General features: G+C 38.2%; 1 protein-coding gene and 1 pseudogene across 1 annotated transcript; both read right to left on the bottom strand.

Moving 5' to 3' along the window:
- Positions 1 to 137: 137 nt before the first annotated feature.
- On the bottom strand, positions 138 to 10,675 carry LOC131768388 (uncharacterized; annotated as a pseudogene).
- A 4,434-nt stretch (positions 10,676 to 15,109) lies between these two features.
- Positions 15,110 to 18,015, bottom strand: LOC131768368 (E3 ubiquitin-protein ligase TRIM71-like). The gene has a single exon (XM_059084105.2). It carries the CDS (start codon positions 17,523 to 17,525, stop codon positions 15,741 to 15,743), a length of 1,785 nt encoding a protein of 594 aa, XP_058940088.2. The 5' UTR covers positions 17,526 to 18,015; the 3' UTR covers positions 15,110 to 15,740.
- Positions 18,016 to 19,233: the final 1,218 nt, after the last annotated feature.

Below are 19,233 nucleotides of genomic sequence, written 5' to 3'. Positions count from 1 at the left end.
GACGATTTTTCCGGAACGTACCCTATTTTGTTGACAGTAACCTTAGATTGTTAATAACTATCTTAAATTCAAGTCATCAAGTTAGATCTGACGTAACTCATAACTTCTTTAATAATACATAAAGACTCGAAAAGATGTTACATCAAGTGTTATGAAAATATATACGAAATAGTTCAATGAATCATATACAATAACTTGTTGAAAGTTCTCAATTGCGAGTCGAAATAAGTTTTGTTGGATTTGACCTCTATCAAGTAGGTAATCTATACCAGGGTGAAAACTTATCTCATGAAAAAGTAGTGGAACATCTTACAATAGGCGAGGTTGTACTCTATTGACTACAATTGGAATGTGCAAAAAAGACACTTCTTACAAAACTTATAAACATACTCTGATAACTGTATTATGTTTCATGCTATTGGAATCTCCAGGCCTCGCCAATGATTTACAAAAAAGCCTTTGTTTCCTTACAGAAAAGTTAAGGACACATTCCCCTTAGCTTAAGACAAAGCAGCAATGAAAACTGTCTTCTGCAGTGCTTTGGTCTTTCCTTTCCCAACCAAGTGAGTTACGAACAAAAAAGAAGCACAAAGTGGGCTTAACTCTCCCTAAAACTTACTTTTAATAACAGCATGATCTTTTACAGGGAACTGTGTAATATCAGTTACACTTGAAATGTACATGTTCACCTCCCCTCCTATCTGTTTGATATAATATGCTACTGATTGAATGAATGTTTCCGGACCACTGCGCACGTCATGTAATTAATATATAATCTAAGTCCTATTTTTGTCGTTAAATTACTGCAGATTTTCTGGTATAAAAGAAAACGAATTTTAATATTTTAGTCCACTTCCCTCCCTGTAAATCACGAAAAGTCTTATCATGGCTAAACCTAGTTACTCTCTGAATAATTACTATTTGTTAAGGTTGAGAATACAAAGAAGGTAATTCAAAGAATAAGTAGAATCTCCAAAATTTTTCATTCGATGGTTGAACTCAAAATTAATTCACTGATTTTGGTTCGGCGCAATAGTACAAAATAATGTGAACAAGTTTATTCCAGTATCTGTATACGATTGTTAAAAGCGTCACAAACAACAATTTGGCCATTGCTGAGAACTGCTAGAGAGGTTGGATTATTGAACTCTCCTAAATTGTCACCCTTTATTCCAAACTTGCCGAGAAACTTTCCATTCAGTTCAAATACTTGTATTCTGTGGTTATTTACGTCACAGACCATCAAGTGACCTGATTGGTTCACCAACAAACTACTGGGACTATTTAACTCCCCGTCCCCTCCACCCTTCTTTCCAAACTTGTACTGAAACTTTCCTTTCCTGTCAAAAACTTTGATACAATGTTGACTATAGTCTGACACTATGAGATATTTTTCATATTGAATACAGTGGATGGGTAAAGTAAAAGAGTCCTGCCCACCTATCTTCATTAGAAAAATGCCTCTAGGAGAAAAGATCTTAATCAGTTTGTTACCTGGATCAGCGACAATGATATTCCCATCACTATCTACTGATAAACCTTTAAGGTTTCTTAACCAACTATCAAGGCTTCCTGTTACAATAAAGGATCTCACGTAATCACCCTTCCCACTAAAAATCTGGATTCTATCGTTCCCAGAGTCTGCTACGAAAATGTTCCCATTATTATAATATGTTATTCCGCAGGGAAATTTAAATTCTCCTTTTCTGGTACCATGCCGACCGAACGATCTTAAGTAATTCCCTTCACTGTTAAAAATTTGGACTCTGTAGTTCACGCCATCAGTTACAGCCATCTCATTCTTAGCATTTACTGCTACCCCCCAAGGAACCCTAAACATTCCCTCAGACGAGCCCTCTTTCCCGAAGGAAAGTACAGGTTTTAACTGAAATGGTGTTACCTGTACAGCAAACGGACTGTCACGGACATGTTCTCCGTTTACCTTTACAGTCACTTGACATTTTACTGGATCTCTGGGACAATATCTGACCTGATAGAGTCCATCTTTACAGTCATTTATTTGTATTTCTGACGTGCATTCTCGTCCTTGTTCGTCCCTGATCTCCACCATTACATGGTCACGATCATTGTAACACTGTCTTCCTTCGGTGTCCTTTGTTGTCAAGGTAAAGTGAGCTTCACGGAGAGCAATTCCTTCCTCCAGTCCTTTGCCTTCAATATCACAATGACCAGCTTTTGTTGGTTTTTTCAAAATTCCAATTTGTTCGGTTTTGACAGTGTTGAATAACTTATAATTTTCCACGAAGACAAAATGAGCCACAAGTTCGGGGTCACAGTCGGTTGGCTCGATTTGATGAACTCCTTCAAAGATGGTGTCTGATGATTTCTTGAGTTGAACGATTTCAGCGTTTGTACTTCGGGTGAAAAGTTTGTCAGCCTTCTCCAGAGATGATTTTATGGCCGTCATTTGACGCTCGATCTCGGTCTTTCGCCTTGTTATACTTTCAATCGACTTGCTTGTTTCTTTCTCCACCTCTGCGAATATGTTTTTCTTGTTTGCTTCAATGACAGAAATTAAATTGTCAACAAATGTTTGAATCTCTCTCTTACTTTGCCTTGTTGTATCAGTGTAGCACAGTCTTCATCAAGTCGGCTTATGGCATTCACCTTTGTTTGTAAATTGTGTCGCTGTTTTTCAATGAAAGACTTCATTTCAGTCTTTTGTGTCTCCGCTTCTTCTTTGATTAACTTCATATTATGACCTCCATGATCCAATGTGACACAAATTTGGCAAAGTGGCATTTCACAGTCTTTGCAAAAGTACTTTAGCTCTTCTTTGTTATGATCTTCCTTAGGACAGAAAGCAGGTCGTTTCATCACATCTTCATAGTCCTTGTCTTGAAAGTCTTTGAGCGCCAGAACACGATGATCTTTATTGCTGCGAATGATGTTGTGTCCAATGATGCACTCGTCACACCAAAACACGCAACAGTGAAAACAATAAGAACTCTCGGCGCTTTTCTTGTCGCAATTTCCACATCGTACTTGGCTGGTTTTGCACTCTTTAATTGCTAACACATCAATCAAGCCGTTCAGATAAAAACTGGTGGGAAGATCTGTCAAATCGCCACTTTCAGGCACTCTGCTAATAGCTTGACACTTCGGGCATCTGATTGTGTCTCGGCCATGGCTTGTTGTGTGCCAGTGTTTCAAGCAGTGCAGACAAAACGTGTGTAGACATGGAAGGTGCTTCGGATCGGTGTACACGTTAGTACACACTGGGCACGAAACTTCCTCGCGAAGATTGTGAAGCAACGTTTTGATATCCATGTGTTTTCTATTAAGAACTGATCATACGCTCGAACAAATCAGCTTTTCTCGGAATTGAACACGAAACAAGAAGGCCTCGTGACTTTTTTTTTTCAGCTATTTTTGGAATAAATTATTTTTGACAACAGGTTTTGTGTATAAGCCAATTAGAAAACTTTCTTAATATAAGACATACTTTAACCAAGGATTCCTTGTATTCCTGGCTCTCTGAAATGTAAAAGTGATTTGCCCGCCGTTCTTCGGCTTGAAGATGTCACGAAAAACGAGAAGATCACTGGAAGGACACGACGAATGGACACCTCACAAAGGAGGGATTGAAGAGTCTCAGTTAGCATTCTCCTGGGAAAGTTTCCTGTTCTATAAACGCGGTACCTTTCGGAGCTGCGGTCTCGCTAAATAGAAAATGTTTTAAAAGCTTTTAGAACTTAGATCAGTAGGCCGAGAAACGGGAGGAAGAAACGCACAACACGCCTCGCGTGGCTCCCCGCGTGACCTGATCAATTACGTGGACTATCCCGCACTTTGGCGTCAATGTCCTCTCACAGGATCTGAATTTTAAGTCTCGTAAAACCTAAATCTACCTCAAGAATTTCGCGAAAGCCATTTCGACTTTTGAAGTATTTAACGTTCGATTACAGAAGGGAAGATGTTGGGTAAAATATGCTCTGCAGGGAGATCCTTTATCCACAAAATAACATCCCTTTCATGTCATAAACTGCATTCCTTTTCTGCCCTGATAAATGCTACGTACTATTAACTATCATTACCAACATGACATCAAAACGGCCATATCGCTTTGCGAAACAGTGAACTGGTGGCCATGTTGATGTTCAAGTGTTTGAACTCTTCTCTTGTGTCAACAGTTTCTTTTGCTCCGATAAATTTACATACCTGCTCAACTCTTGAATGAAAACGTCTTATAGGTCAGAAGTCGTACCCAGGTTAATACCCCATATTGAAATGCGGCAACAAAATCTCTCTCATAATTCAACTTGTCGAGTACCCGCCCTCTCATACACAGTGAAAGCTCTTATTTCAAACGAGGTGTCGCCCTCCCCTTGCTAGAAATGAAAAGTAGCCTTGTTTTTAGCACAGTTTAATCAGAAATTATAACTTTCAAGCACGTGGTGTGCAAACTCTAGGAAAACTCTTGTTTTGAAGTTAGACTTCATTTATTCATTTTCCAAGATACATCAACTATTCCAAGCTTTTCTCTTCAAGGTAACTGATGGTGAAAAGCTCGTCTTTCATTGATTATTAATCATTATCTTAAATAAAAGTCAAATAATTGAGTCAGCTCTGACAACTTATAGCTACTATAATAACACAAAAGTTGCAAGAAAGGAAAATAATACATGAAGTCTTGAGATACTTTACTCTTTCATGTACAACAGCCTACTTTAAGGTGGATTCGACCTCAGTCAAGTAGGCTGCGCGCCCAGGCTGTGGTGCAAAATTCTGGTATGAAAACTACAGGAACACGTTTTTCTAATTTAAATACTATACAGTTGGAAAAGAATACAAAGAGAATTACATTACTACAAAACTGATTAATATAGTCTGATTGATAAAGGTAATTGTGCTGAGTGGAGTGCAATTTGGTCTGAAGTGATGCGCGTGATTTCAAAATGAATGCGAAGCGCGAGTTTGATTTGAAGTCACAAGTATGATTTCAGACCAAAATTGCACGAAATCAAGTTCAATTATTAATTTATTTATGGTGAAAAGCTCGTCTTTCATTGATTATTAATAACTTGCACCAATGAGAGCCAATAAGATTAAAAGGGTCACCAGTGACTTCAAAATGGATATGAGGTTTGTTAAACATTAGACTCTCCTCAAGACTTTGTACATTTACCAAAAGCCTTTAGCTGGTTATATAATAGTTATTGACATATTCCTCAATAGATAAAGTTGAACCGTAAATTTCCCCCCGCGTCACTTTTCTTTTTCGTTTATGTTTATTGTTTGAGAACAAATACCACTGATAGAAATAACTTTCTAAGCCCTCTACCCTCCCCCTGTGATTAATGAATAGTCTCGTTTCGGCCATTCCGAATTGATTTTTGGTTTTTGTTTTTTATTTGTTTTTTTAACACTGCAGGTGTTCAGACTGAAAGGAAAACAATATCAGATTTCGTTTCTGGCCTAATTCCCTTCCACCCATAAGTTATAACTAGTCTTATCTTGGCTCTTTGAAAATTGTTCATCGAAGTGGAGGTTGATATCCACCACTTTCACCAGCACTGAGGTGAATTTCTTTTGGTTTATACCACACACAGAACCCACAAAAAAGTGTTTATATCTGTCAATATAGCGAAACATTGTCGGAAATTAAACTCTTGAACCTGATTAATTTGGAAGAATTAATTAGTTGTTTTGACAGCCGGTTTGTGAATAAATCAATCGCAGAACTTTCATGATACAAGAAACACTTTAATCAAGGATTCCTTGGATTCCTGGTTATCTGAAAAATAAAAGTGACTTGCCCGCCGTTCTTCAGCTGGAACTGTCACGAGAAACGAGAAGGTATTATTATCACAAGAAGGAGACATCGATAGACTTCCATTGTGAAAAAGATTATTAGTCCTGGGTTTATGGCTGCCATGACACTTGAAGAGTCAATGCATCTGTTCACCCAGAAACCTGTTTAAGAGAAAAGGAAAGCCTAAAATAAATCTGACAAAGAGAGTGAAGAAAGATGACTTGACCCCGTTACAGACGTTTATTCATGTTTTGACGCAAGAGGGAAATTTGAGACTGAATATGAGCTGGCACTTATAGAACGATTCCTTGTATTCCTAGTTCTCAGGAATGTGAAACTGACCCGCTCACCATTCTTTACTCGGCTGGAACATGTCACGAAAAACTTGAAGAAATTTTTAAAGATCACTTAGAAGAGATAACCGTGGACTTTTAACTTCACGAAATCTACGAAAGAGAAGAGAAGCCTTGGGTTTATGGTTGGGATGACTCTTGAAGAGACTTCGTAGCTGTAAACCAAGCAATTTGTTAAAGGAAAGCTTAAAATAAATCTTACAAAGAGAGGAAAAAAAGATAACTTGTCCTTCTTCCAGACGTTTATTCTTGCCTTTCACAAAGAGAAATCTGCTGACACTGAACTTGGCTTTTATTGTATACGAAGACTAATTTTTTAGTGCAGTACTATAAAGCTGGGATTTCTCATTCCCTCTATTATGTGGCTTCTAAAAAGGAAGTGTAGAATTGTGTCACGAACAGTCACGTTGTATATCAATTTTTCACTAGTTGATAGGTTTTGTTTGTATAGCATATTATTGATTTTAACTTGATTTACCGGTTTTGTATTATGTTCAAATCACCCGTCTGTATGTATGTGTGATCATTCTGACACGTGTAGGTCAGTTGATTTGCGAGTTAAGAGTTTGGAGTGGAAAATATTTTCGATTCGATTGAGCAATAGACTCATTCGATCAGTTCACTATGGTCGAGTTTATAAAAGGTAGGATCTTCACGAATAAACATATGACAAAGAAGCATTTTGTGGAGTCGGAGTCGGCATCATCCTAGAAACACTTCCTTTGCGCTTTATTGACTGTAGATTTTCTTGTACTACGGTTTTAAAAAATATATGACAGCGCGCGCAAAAATACCCTTTACAAAATAGGCGAATTTGAAAGGAGTTCTTTTTCATGAGACTTAGCAGGGGGTCAGATGTTGCGTTTTATTGAGCGGCGACACGACCGCATGACATGGGCTTAAATGAGGAGCGGAAACTGTGGATTTCTTTAAGGCCAAAAACTCGAGGTTTGTTTTTTTTTAAAGGGTAACCTCTTCTTAAATAATTTGTGGGGTAAGAATTTTCAACCATGCTCATGAAAATTTGCCAGAATGTTCCTCAGCTACTAACGCACTTACGGGTATGAGGCTTTTACGAAATTCGAAATATTTCTCTCGTGACGTCTCGGAGCGTGACAACAACCGAAATATTTTCTATTTTCTAACTTCACATTAGATTTTCTCAGGAAATGTAAGGAACAACCAAAAAGCCTCAAACCGTTTGTTAGCCTATTATCAGTTGACTGATACTGTCCAGTTTGTTTGGAAGTCGGCGGTAACGCAGAGGCTGGTAATTCAGTAAAGCAAATACCGTTTTGTGTTTTTTTTAAAAATTTTTTTAGGCCCGCACGCACTTTAAAAAAATAAAAACTTGGAAAAAATGAAGTTATGCTCAGAAACTGTATTTTATAAGCTTACAGTGTTTTATAGCTTTCCGTAGTTTCTTCTATAGATGCGCGCTGTGGACGATTTTTCCGGAAGGTACCCCATTTTGTTGACATTAACCTTAAATTGATGACAATCATCTTAAATTCAAATCATAATGTCTTTAATGATACATCAACACTCAAAACGATGATACATTAAGTCTTATGACACTATACACGAAATAGTTCAGTAAATCGTATACAATAACTTATTGAAAGTTCTCAATTGCAAGTCGAAATAAGTCTCGTTAGATTTGACCTCTATCAACTAGGTAATCTATACTAGGGTGAATGCGTGAAAAAGTAGTGGAACATCTTACAATTAGCAAGGTTGTAAATCTATTCAATACAATTAAGATGTGCAAAAAAGACAAATCTTACAAAACAGATAAACATACTCTGATTACTGTACTATATTTTCTGCTACTTAAAACTGCAGGCCACGCTAATGATTTACATAAAAGGCCTTTGTCTTCTTACATAAAATCTAATGACAAATTCCCCGTAGCTTAAGACAAAGCAATGATGAAAACTGTCTCCTGCATTACTTTAATTTTTTTTCCCAGCGAAGTGAGTTACGAACAAAAAAGCAGCGCAAAAAGTGGTCTTAACTCTCCCTAAAACTTACTTCTTAAAACAGCATCCCTCTCTGTAATTCATGACTAGTCTTATCTTGGCGAAACCTAGTTACTCTCTGAATAATTACGATTGTTAAGGTTGAGAATAACAAAGAAGGTCATTTAGAGAATAAGTAGAATCTCCAATTTTTGCATTCGATGGTTGAACTCAAAATTAGCTTATTGATTTTGGTTCGGCGCAACAGTACAAAATAATGTGAACAAGTTTATTCCAGTATCTGTATACGATGGTTCAAGGCGTCACAAACAACAATTTGGCCATTGCTGAGAACTGCTAAAGAGGCTGGCTCATTGAACTCTCCTAAATTGGCACCCTTTTTTCCAAACTTGCCGAGAAACATACCATTCAGTTCAAATACTTGTATTCTGTGGTTATTTACGTCACAGACCATCAAGTGACCTGATTTGTTCACCAACAGACTACTGGGACTATTTAACTCCCCGTCCCCTCCACCTTTCTTTCCAAACTTGTACTGAAATTTTCCTTTCCTGTCAAAAACTTTGATACAATTTTCATCATAGTCTGACACTATGAAATATCTTTCATATTGAATACAGTGGACAGGAATAGTAAAAGAGCCCTGCTCTCCTATCTTCGTTAGAAAATTGCCATCAGGAGAAAATATCTTAATCAGCCTGTTACCTGAATCAGCGACAATGATATTCCCATCACTGTCTACCGATAAACCCCAGGGACTAATGAGCTGACTATCAAGGCTTCCTCTCCCACCAAAGGATCCCACATACTCACCCTTCCCTTTGAAAATCTGGATTCTACTTTTCCCATTGTCTGCCACGAAAATATTCCCATTATTATGATATGTTATTCCGGCAGGCGATTGAAATGCTCCCTCTTTGGTAGCAGACCGACCGAACGATCTTAAGTAATTTCCTTCACTGTTAAAAAATTGGACTCTCTGGTTGTAAGAATCAGTAACAGCTATCTCATCCTTAGCATTTACTGCTACCCCCCAAGGAAGCCCAAACATTCCCTCAGACGAGCCCTCTTTCCCGAAGGAAAGTACAGGTTTAAACTGAAATGGTGTTACCTGCACAGCAAAAGGACTGTCACGGACATGTTCTCCGTTTACCTTTACAGTCACTAAACATTTTCCTGGATCTCTGGGACAATAACTGACTTGATAGAGTCCATCTTTACAGTCATTTATTTGTATTTCTGACGTGCATTCTTGTCCTTGTTCGTCCCTGATCTCCACCGTTACACGGTCACGTTCATTGTAACACTGTCTTCCTTCGTGTCCTTTGTTGTCAAGGTAAAGTGAGCTTCACGGAGAGCAATTCCACCCTCCAGTCCTTTGCCTTCAATATCACAATGACCTGCTTTTGTTGGTTTTTTCAAAATTCCAATTTGTTCGGTTTTGACAGTGTTGAACAACTTATAATTTTCCACGAAGACAAAGTGAGCCACAAGTTTGGGGTCACAGTCGGTTGACTCGATTTGATGAACTCCTTCAAAGATGGTGTCTAATGATTTCTTCAGTTGAACGATTTCAGCGTTTGTACCTTGGGTGAAAAGTTTCTCAGTCTTCTCCAGAGATGATTTTATGGCCGTCATTTGACGCTCGATCTCGGTCTTTTGCATTGTTATGCTTTCAATCGACTTGCTTGTTTTTTTTTCCACTTCTGCGAATATATTTTTCTTGTTTGCTTCAATGACTGCAATAAAATTGTCAATAAATGTTTGAATCTCTCTCTTCACATCTTCGCCTTGTTGTATCAGTCTAGCACATTCTTCATCAAGTCGGCTTACGGCATTCATATTTGCTTGTAAATTATGTCTCTGTTTTTCTATGAAAGACTTAATCTCTGTCTTTTGTCTCTCGGCTTCTTCTTTGATTAACTTCATATTATGACCACCATGCTCTATTGTGACACAAATCTGGCAAACTGGCGTTTCACAGGGTTTGCAAAAGTACTTTAGCTCTTCTTTGTTATGATCTTCTTTAGGACAGAAAGCAGGTCGTTTCATCACATCTTCGTAGTCCTTGTCTTGAAAGTCTTTGAGCGCCAGAACACGATGATCTTTATTGCTGCGAATGATGTTGTGTCCAATGATGCACTCGTCACACCAAAACACGCAACAATGAAAACAATAACAACTCTCGGAGCTTTTCTTGTCGCAATTTCCACATCGTACATGGCTGGTTTTGCACTCTTTAATTGCTAACACATCAATAAAGTCGTTCAGATAAAAACTGGTGGGAAGATCTTTCAAATCGCCACTTTCAGGCACTCTGCTATTAGCTTGACACTTCGGGCATCTGATCGTGTCTCGGCCATGGCTTGTTGTGTGCCAGTGTTTCAAGCAGTGCAGACAAAAGGTGTGTAGACATGGAAGGTGCTTTGGATCAGTGTACACGTTAGTACACACTGGGCACGAAACTTCCTCGCGAAGATTGTGAAGCAACGTTTTGATATCCATGTATTTTTCACTAAGAACTGAGCACACGCTCGAGCAAATCAGCTCTTCTCGGAGTTGAACTCGAAACATTGATGCCTTGAGACTTTTTTTTTCTTATCTATTCTTGGAATTGATTATTTGTTATGACAACAAGTTTTGTGTATAAACCAATCACAGAACTTGGTAACACAAGAAACACTTAAATGTCACGAAAACGAGAAAATCACCGGAAGGAGACAACGAATGGACACCTCACAAAGGAGGGTTTTGAAGAGCGTGAGTGAATCAGCACCCTCCTGGCAAAGTTTTCTCTGTCCTTTATTGACCGTGGATTTCATTGTTCCACGGTCTTAAATAAAATATATTTTAGAGCCTAGATTTGTAGCATAATTGGAGAAAGAAACTCGTAAACACACCCCGCATGGCTTCAAGCGTGACCTGATTAGACTCACACACATCCACCGAGCGCGACGTCTCACATCCAACGTTGTGGCGCGCTATAAGCTCCTCTTTCAAAACAGGCGATGATCGTTTTCGATTTTTTTCTCTCTCACTGAATTCTTCTTTGTCAATCATGCTAATGATTTATAACTTTTAAGATCAATGTTTTGATAATTCAACGATGATTTGTTTCACCAGTGGAGGTTTCGTACAAAGAGCCGACTAATTATTCACAATGAAATGCTACTAATATTCCCCTTTGAAAGGGTGAAAATGTTACAAAGGAAATTTGTATGACTTGCATGCTGATTTTTGTCAGGCTGGAACATGTCACAAAAACTTGATAATAACATGAGAAATTTATGGACTTAATCTGCGAAAGAGATGAGAAGCCCTGAGTTGGCAGTTGCAATGACTCTTGAAGAGTCATTACAAAGCGGTTGCACTATTTTAAAAGAGAGATTGCTTGTTTGGGTAGAAGCATCATCCTACTTTTCGGAGCTGCGGTCTCAGTAAATACAAAATGTTTCAAAAGCTTTGGTCGGTAGCCTGAGAAACGGAAGGAACCTGCGTGACCTGATCGATTACGTAGACTCTCACGCATGTTGGCGTCAATGTCCTCTCACAGGATTAGAATCTTAAGTCTCGTAAAATCTAATTCTATCTCAAGAATTTTGCGAAGGTTATAACGAATTTTAAGTATATTAAAGTTCACACGGCAACCAGGTGGACAATCAGACATGGTTTGATGCTACTCTGGTTTACAGATTTAATGAATGTAACCGAAGAAGTTACAATTCATAGACCCAACGTTTCGACACTCCTGTCTAGTGACTTCATCAGAGGTGATCTAAACGCTGCAACAAGAGGTCTTTTTATATGATCACTAATTAGCGGCCTTTTTTTTGACGAGGTGTAAGTAGGCGTCAGGAAGCAAACCGCCATCGTCACGATTTAAGGCGTTAAAACCCCTTATTGAAATGCACCAACAAAATCTCTCTCATAATTCAATACGCCCTCTCATACACAGTGAAAGCTCTTATTTAAAACGAGGTGTCACCCTCCCCTTGTTAGAAATAAAAAGTAGCCTTGTTTGTAGCAAAGTTTAATCCGAAATTAGAGCTTTCAAGCACTTGATATGCAAACTCTCATATATTCATTTGCTGAGATATATTAAATATTCCAAACTTTTCGAAGTTCAATTACTACTTCATTGCATCCGTTTTGAAATTGCAAAATTCAGTCACTCAAATAGAGGATTCTTAAGTCTTTACTAACATTTTCAATTGATCCAGTTTTGAGCTGGTTTTAATTTATTAAAAAAAAAAAAAAAAAGTCTTTCATTTTCCTGCAATATGATTGGTTCCTTTAAACAGGCCTTGAAATCCGATTAGTTGTTGTGTTTTAGTAAAGTTGTCTCGTTGGCTGGAAAAAAATGTGATTACGAGCAAAAAATGCAGCGATTCGTGAAAAACTCGCACCGATGAAAATATCAAAATGGATATAAGAAGTTTATTAAACATTAAACTCTCCTCAAGACTTAGTTGATTTACCGAAAGCCTTGAGCTGGTTATATAAAAGTTATTGATGTATTCCTCAATAGATGAAGTTGAACTTTCCCCCGCGTCACTTTTTGTTCTCGTTTATGTAAATTGTTTGATAACAGATGCCACTAATAGAAATAACTTTCTTAGCCCTCTACCCTCCCCCTGTGATTAATGAATAGTCTCGCTATTCCAAATTGATTTTTTTGTTTTGTTCTGTTTTCTGTTTTTTTAACACTGCAGATGTGCAGACTGAAAGGAAAACAATATAAGATTTCATCTCTGGCCCACTTCCCATCCACCCGTAAATAATAACTAGTCTTATCTTGGCTCATTAACAATTGTTCATGGAAGTGGAAGTTGATATCCATCACTTTCACCGGCACAGAGGTGAATTTCTTTCGGTTTATACGACAAACAGAAACCAAAAAAAAGAGTGTTCATCCCTGTCACGGTATAGCGAAATATTGTCGGAAATCAAAATCTTGAACATGATTTTTTGGAAGAATTAATTAGTTGTTATAACGGCAGGTTTTGTGAATAAACTAAGCTTAGAACTTTATTAGTACAAGAAACACTTTAATGAAGGATTCCTTGGATTCCTGCTTCTCTGAAAAATAAAACTGACTCGCCCGCCGTTCTTCGGCTGGAAATGTCTCGAGAACGAGAAGATATTACCATCACGTGAAGGAGACATCGATAGACTTCTATTGTAAAAAAGATAAGGGTCCTGGGGTTATGGTTTATGTAAACTCAGAAATTTGTTTAAGAGGAAAAAAGAAAGCCTAAAATAAATCTGACAAAGAGAGTGAAGAAAGATGACTCGACCCCGTTACAGAAGTTTATTCATGTTTTGACGCAAGGGGGAAAATTGAGACTGGATATGAGCTGGCCCTTAAAGAACGATTCCTTGTATTCCTGGTTCTTAGGGAATGTGAAACTGACCCGCTTACTATTCTTTATTCAGCTGGAACATGTCACGAAAAACTTGAAAAAACTTTAAAAAGATCACTAGGAAGAGATAACCGTGGACTTTTAACTTCACGAATTCTGCGAAATAGAAGAGGAGCCCTGGGTTTATGGTTGGGATGACTCTTGAAGAGACTTCGTAGCCGTAAACCAAGCAATTTGTTAAAGGAAAGCTTAAAATAAATCTTACAAAGGGAGGAAACAAAGATAACTTGTCCTTCTTCCAGACTTTTATTCTTGTCTTTCACAAAGAGAAATCTGCTGACACTGAACTTGGCTTTTATTGTAGACGAAGACTAATTTTTTTAGTGCAGCACTATAAAGCTGGGATTTTTCATTCCCCTTTATTATGTGGCTTCTGAAAAGGAAGTGTAGAAATTGTGTCACGAACAGTCACGTTGCATATCAATTTGTCACTAGTTAAAAGGTTTTGTTTGTATAGTATATTATTGATTTTAACTTGATTTACCGGTTTTGTATTATGTTCAAATCACCCGTCTATATGTATGTGTGATCATTCTGACACGTGTAAGTCAATTGATTTTCGAGTTAAGAGTTTGGAGTGGAAAGTTTTTTCGATTCGATTGAGCAATAGATTCATTTGATCAGTTCACTATGGTCGAGTTTATAAAAGGTAGGATCTTCACGAATAAACATACGACAAAGAAGCATTTTGTGGAGTCGGAGTCGGCATCATCCTAGAAACGCTTCCTTTGCGCTTTATTGATTGTAGATTTTCTTGTGCTACGGTTTTTAATAATATATGACAGCGCGTGCAAAAATACCCTTTACAAAATAGGCGAATTTGAAAGGAGTTCTTTTTCATGAGACTTAGCAGGGAGTTATATATTGCGTTTTATTGATCGGCAACACGACCGCATGACATGGGCTTAAATGAGGAGCGGAAACTGTGGATTTCTTTAAGGCCAAAAACTCGAGGTTTTTTTTTTTTTTTTTAAAGAGTGACCTATTCTTAAATAATTTGTAGGGTGAAAATTTTCGACCATGCTCATGAAAATTGGCCAGAATGTTCCTCAGATATTGACGCACTTACGGGTATGAGGCTTTTACGAAATTCGAAATATTTCTCTCGTGACGTCTCGGAGCGTGACAACAACCGAAATATTTTCTATTTTCTAACTTCAGACTAGATTTTCTCAGGAAATGTTAGGAACAACCAAAAAGCCTCAAACCATTTGTTAGCCTATCATAAGCTGAACGATACCGTCCAGTTTGTTTGGAAGAAGGCGGTAACGCGAAGGCTGGTAATTCAGTAAAGCAAATACCGTTTTGTGTTTTTTTTTAATTATTTTAGGCCCGCGCGCGCCTTAAACTTGGAAAAATGAAGTTATGCTCAGAAACTGTATTTTATAAGCTTATAGTGTTATATAGCTTTCCGTAGTTTCTTCTATAGATGTGCGCTGTGGACGATTTTTCCGGAAGGTACCCCATTTTGTTGACATTAACCTTAAATTGATGACAATCATCTTAAATTCAAATCATAACGTCTTTAATGATACATCAACACTCAAAACGATGATACATTAAGTCTTATGACACTATACACGAAATAGTTCAGTCAATCGTATACAATAACTTATTGAAAGTTCTCAATTGCGAGCCGAAATAGGTCTCGTTAGATTTGACCTCTATCAACTAGGTAATCTATACTAGGGTGAATGCATGAAAAAGTAGTGGAACATCTTACATTTAGCAAGGTTGTAAAACTATTCACTACAATTAAGATGTTCAAAAAAGACAGTTCTTACAAAACAGATAAACATACTCTGATTACTGTACTATATTTTCTGCTACTTAAATCTGCAGGCCACGCTGATGATTTACATAAAAGCCTTTGTCTTCTTACATAAAAGTTAATGACATATTCCCCTTAGCTTAAGACAAAGCAATAATAAAAACTGTTACGAACAAAAAAGCAGCGCAAAAAGTGGTCTTAACTCTCCCTAAAACTTACTTCTTAAAACAGCCTCCCTCCCTGTAATTCATAACTAGTCCTATCTTGGCGAAACCTAGTTACTCTCTGAATAATTACGATTGTTAAGGTTGAGAGCAACAAAGAAGGTCATTCAGAGAATAAGTAGAATCTCTAATTTTTGCATTCGATGGTTGAACTCAAAATTAACTTATTGATTTTGGTTCGGCGCAATAGTACAAAATAATGTTAACAAGTTTATTCCAGTATCTGTATACGATAGTTGAAAGCATCACAAACAACAATTTGGCCATTGCTGAGAACTGCCAAAGAGATTGGATTACTGAACTCTCCTAAATTGCCACCCTTTCTTCCAAACTTGCCGAGAAACTTTCCATTCAGCTCAAATACTTGTATTCTGTCGTTATTTACATCACAGACCATCAAGTGACCTGATTTGTTCACCAACAAACCACTGGGACTATTTAACTCCCCGTCCCCTCCACCCTTCTTTCCAAACTTGTACTGAAAGTTTCCTTTCCTGTCAAAAACTTTGATACAATGTTCCCAGTAGTCTGACACTATGAGATATCTTTCATATTGAATACAGTGTTCAGGAAAAGTAAAAGAGCCCTGCCCTCCTATCTTCGTTAGAAATTTGCCATCAGGAGAAAAGATCTTAATCATCCTGTTGCCTGAATCAGCGACAATGATATTCCCATCACTGTCTACTGATAAACCAGAAGGACAACTGAGCTGACTATCAAGGCTTCCTCTCCCACCAAAGGATCCCACATACTCACCCTCCCCTTTGAAAATCTGGATTCTACAGTTCCCACTGTCTGCCACGAAAATATTCCCATTATTACGATATGTTATTCCGGCAGGCGATTGAAATTCTCCCTTTTTGGTAGCAGACCGACCGAACGATCTTAAGTAATTTCCTTCACTGTTAAAAATTTGGACTCTCTGGTTGTCATAATCAGTAACAACTATCTCATCCTTATCATTTACTGCTGCCCCCCAAGGAAACCTAAACATTCCCTCAGACGTGCCCTCTTTCCCGAAGGAAAGTACAGGTTTAAACTGAAATGGTGTTACCTGCACAGCAAAAGGACTGTCACGGACATGTTCTCCGTTTACCTTTACAGTAACTTGACATTTTCCTGGATCTCTGGGACAATATCTGACTTGATAGAGTCCATCTTTACGGTCAATTATTTGTATTTGTGACGTGCATTCTCGTCCTTGTTCGTCCCTGATCTCCACCATTACATGGTTACGATCATTGTAACACTGTCTTCCTTCGGTGTCCTTTGTTGTCAAGGTAAAGTGAGCTTCACGGAGAGCAATTCCTTCCTCCAGTCCTTTGCCTTCAATATCACAATGACCTGCTTTTGTTGGTTTTTTCAAAGTTCCAATTTGTTCGGTTTTGACAGTGTTGAATAACTTATAATTTTCCACGAAGACAAAATGAGCCACAAGTTCGGGGTCACAGTCGGTTGGCTCGATTTGATGAACTCTTTCAAAGATAGTGTCTAATGTTTTCTTCAGTTGAACGATTTCAGCGTTTGTACTTTGAGTGAAAAGTTTCTCAGCCTTCTCCAGAAATGATTTTATGGCCGTCATTTGACGCTCGATCTCGGTCTTTTGCCTTATTATGCTTTCAATCGACTTGTTTGTTTCCTTCTCCACGTGTGCGAATATGTTTTTCTTGTTTGCTTCGATGACAGCAATTAAATTGTCAACAAATGTTTGAATCTCTCTCTTCACATCTTCGCCTTGTTGTATCAGTGTGGCACAGTCTTCATCAAGTCGGCTTACGGCATTCGTCTTTACTTGTAAATTGTGTCGCTGTTTTTCAATGAAAGACTTCATTTCAGTCTTTTGTGTCTCCGCTTCTTCTTTGATTAATTTCATATTATGACCTCCATGATCCAATGTGACACAAATTTGGCAAAGTGGCACTTCGCATTTTTTGCAAAAGTACATTAGCTCTTCTTTTTTATGATCTTCCTTTGGACAGAAAGCAGGTCGTTTCATCACATCTTCATAGTCTTTGTCTTGAAAGTCTTTGAGCGCCAGAACACGATGACCTTTATTGCTGCGAATGATGTTGTGTCCAATGATGCACTCGTCGCACCAAAATACGCAACAGTGAAAACAATAAGAACTCTCGGAGCTTTTCTTGTCGCAATTTCCGCATCGTACTTGGCTGGTTTTGCATTCTTTAATTGCTAGCACATCAATCAAGCCGTTCAGATAAAAGCTGGTGGGAAGATCTTTCAAATCGCCACTTTCAGGCACTGTGCTAATAGCTTGACACTTCGGGCATCTGATTGTGTCTCAGCCATGGCTTGTTGTGTGCCAGTGTTTCAAGCAGTGCAGACAAAACGTGTGTAGACATGGAAGGTGCTTCGGATATTTGTACACGTTGGTACACACTGGGCACGAAACTTCTTCGCGAAGATTGTGAAGCAACGTTTTGATATCCATGTGTTTTTTACTAAGAACTGAACATACGCTCGAGTAAATCAGCTTTTCTCGGAATTGAACTCGAAACAATGATGCCTTGTGACTTTTTTTTTAGCTATTCTTGGAACTAATTATTTGTTATGATAGCAGGTTTTTTGTATAAAACCAATCAGAAAACTTTCTTAAGACAAGAAACACTTTAATCCAGGATTCTTTGGATTCCTAGCTCTCTGAAATGTTGTTCGGCCGGAAGATGTCACTAAAAACGAGAAGATCACTGGAAGGAGACAACGAATGGACATTTCACAAAGAAGGGTTTTGAAGAGTCTGCGTTGGCATCCTCCTGGGAATGTTTCTCTGTTCTTTATTGACCGTAGATTTGATTGTGCTACGGTCTTAAATAAAACATATTTTTAAACCTGGATCTACAGCATAATAAGAGAAAGAAACTTGGTAAACACACACCTCGCATGGCCCTACGCGTGAGCTGATTAGGCTCGCACACACCCACCTCGCATGGCTCCACGCGTGACCTGATCAGACTTGCACACACCCACCTCTCATGGCTCCATGCGTGACCTGATCAGACTCGCACACACACACCACGCATGGCTCCATGCGTGACCTGATCAGACTCGAACACACCCACCTCGCATGGCTCCACGCGTGACCTGATTAGACTTACATACACCCACCACACATGGCTCCTTGCGTGACCTGATCAGACTTGCAAACACGCACCTCACATGGCTCTACGCGTGACCTGATCACACTTGCACACACCCACTAAGCGTGACGCCACACATGCAACATTGCAGCACGCTATGAGTTCCTCTTTCAAAACAGGCAATAATCCTTTTAGATTTTGTTCTCTCACTAAATACTTCTAACTTTTCAGATATTTTTTGATAATTTAGCGATAACTTGTTTCATCAGTGAAAGTCTCTTACAAAGTTTATTCACAATTAAATAATTCTAATGTTCCCCTTTAAAAGGCTGAAAACAGGCAATAATCCTTTTAGATTTTGTTCTCTCACTAAATACTTCTAACTTTTCAGATATTTTTTGATAATTTAGCGATAACTTGTTTCATCAGTGGAAGTCTCTTACAAAGTTTATTCACAATTAAATACTTCTAATATTCCCCTTTAAAAGGCTGAAAACGTGTCAAAGGAAATTTGTATGGAGGAGGCCTAGGATATTTTGTACTGCGGGCAATCAGATCACACTTATCAGGATTCGCTTTATTGATTTCTCCTGGTTGTAAAGCTTGCTA

The sequence above is a fragment of the Pocillopora verrucosa genome, chromosome 13, assembly GCF_036669915.1.
Source record: "Pocillopora verrucosa isolate sample1 chromosome 13, ASM3666991v2, whole genome shotgun sequence".
NCBI classification, from domain to species: domain Eukaryota; kingdom Metazoa; phylum Cnidaria; class Anthozoa; order Scleractinia; family Pocilloporidae; genus Pocillopora; species Pocillopora verrucosa.
This window is presented reverse-complemented; position numbering and strand designations above follow the sequence as displayed.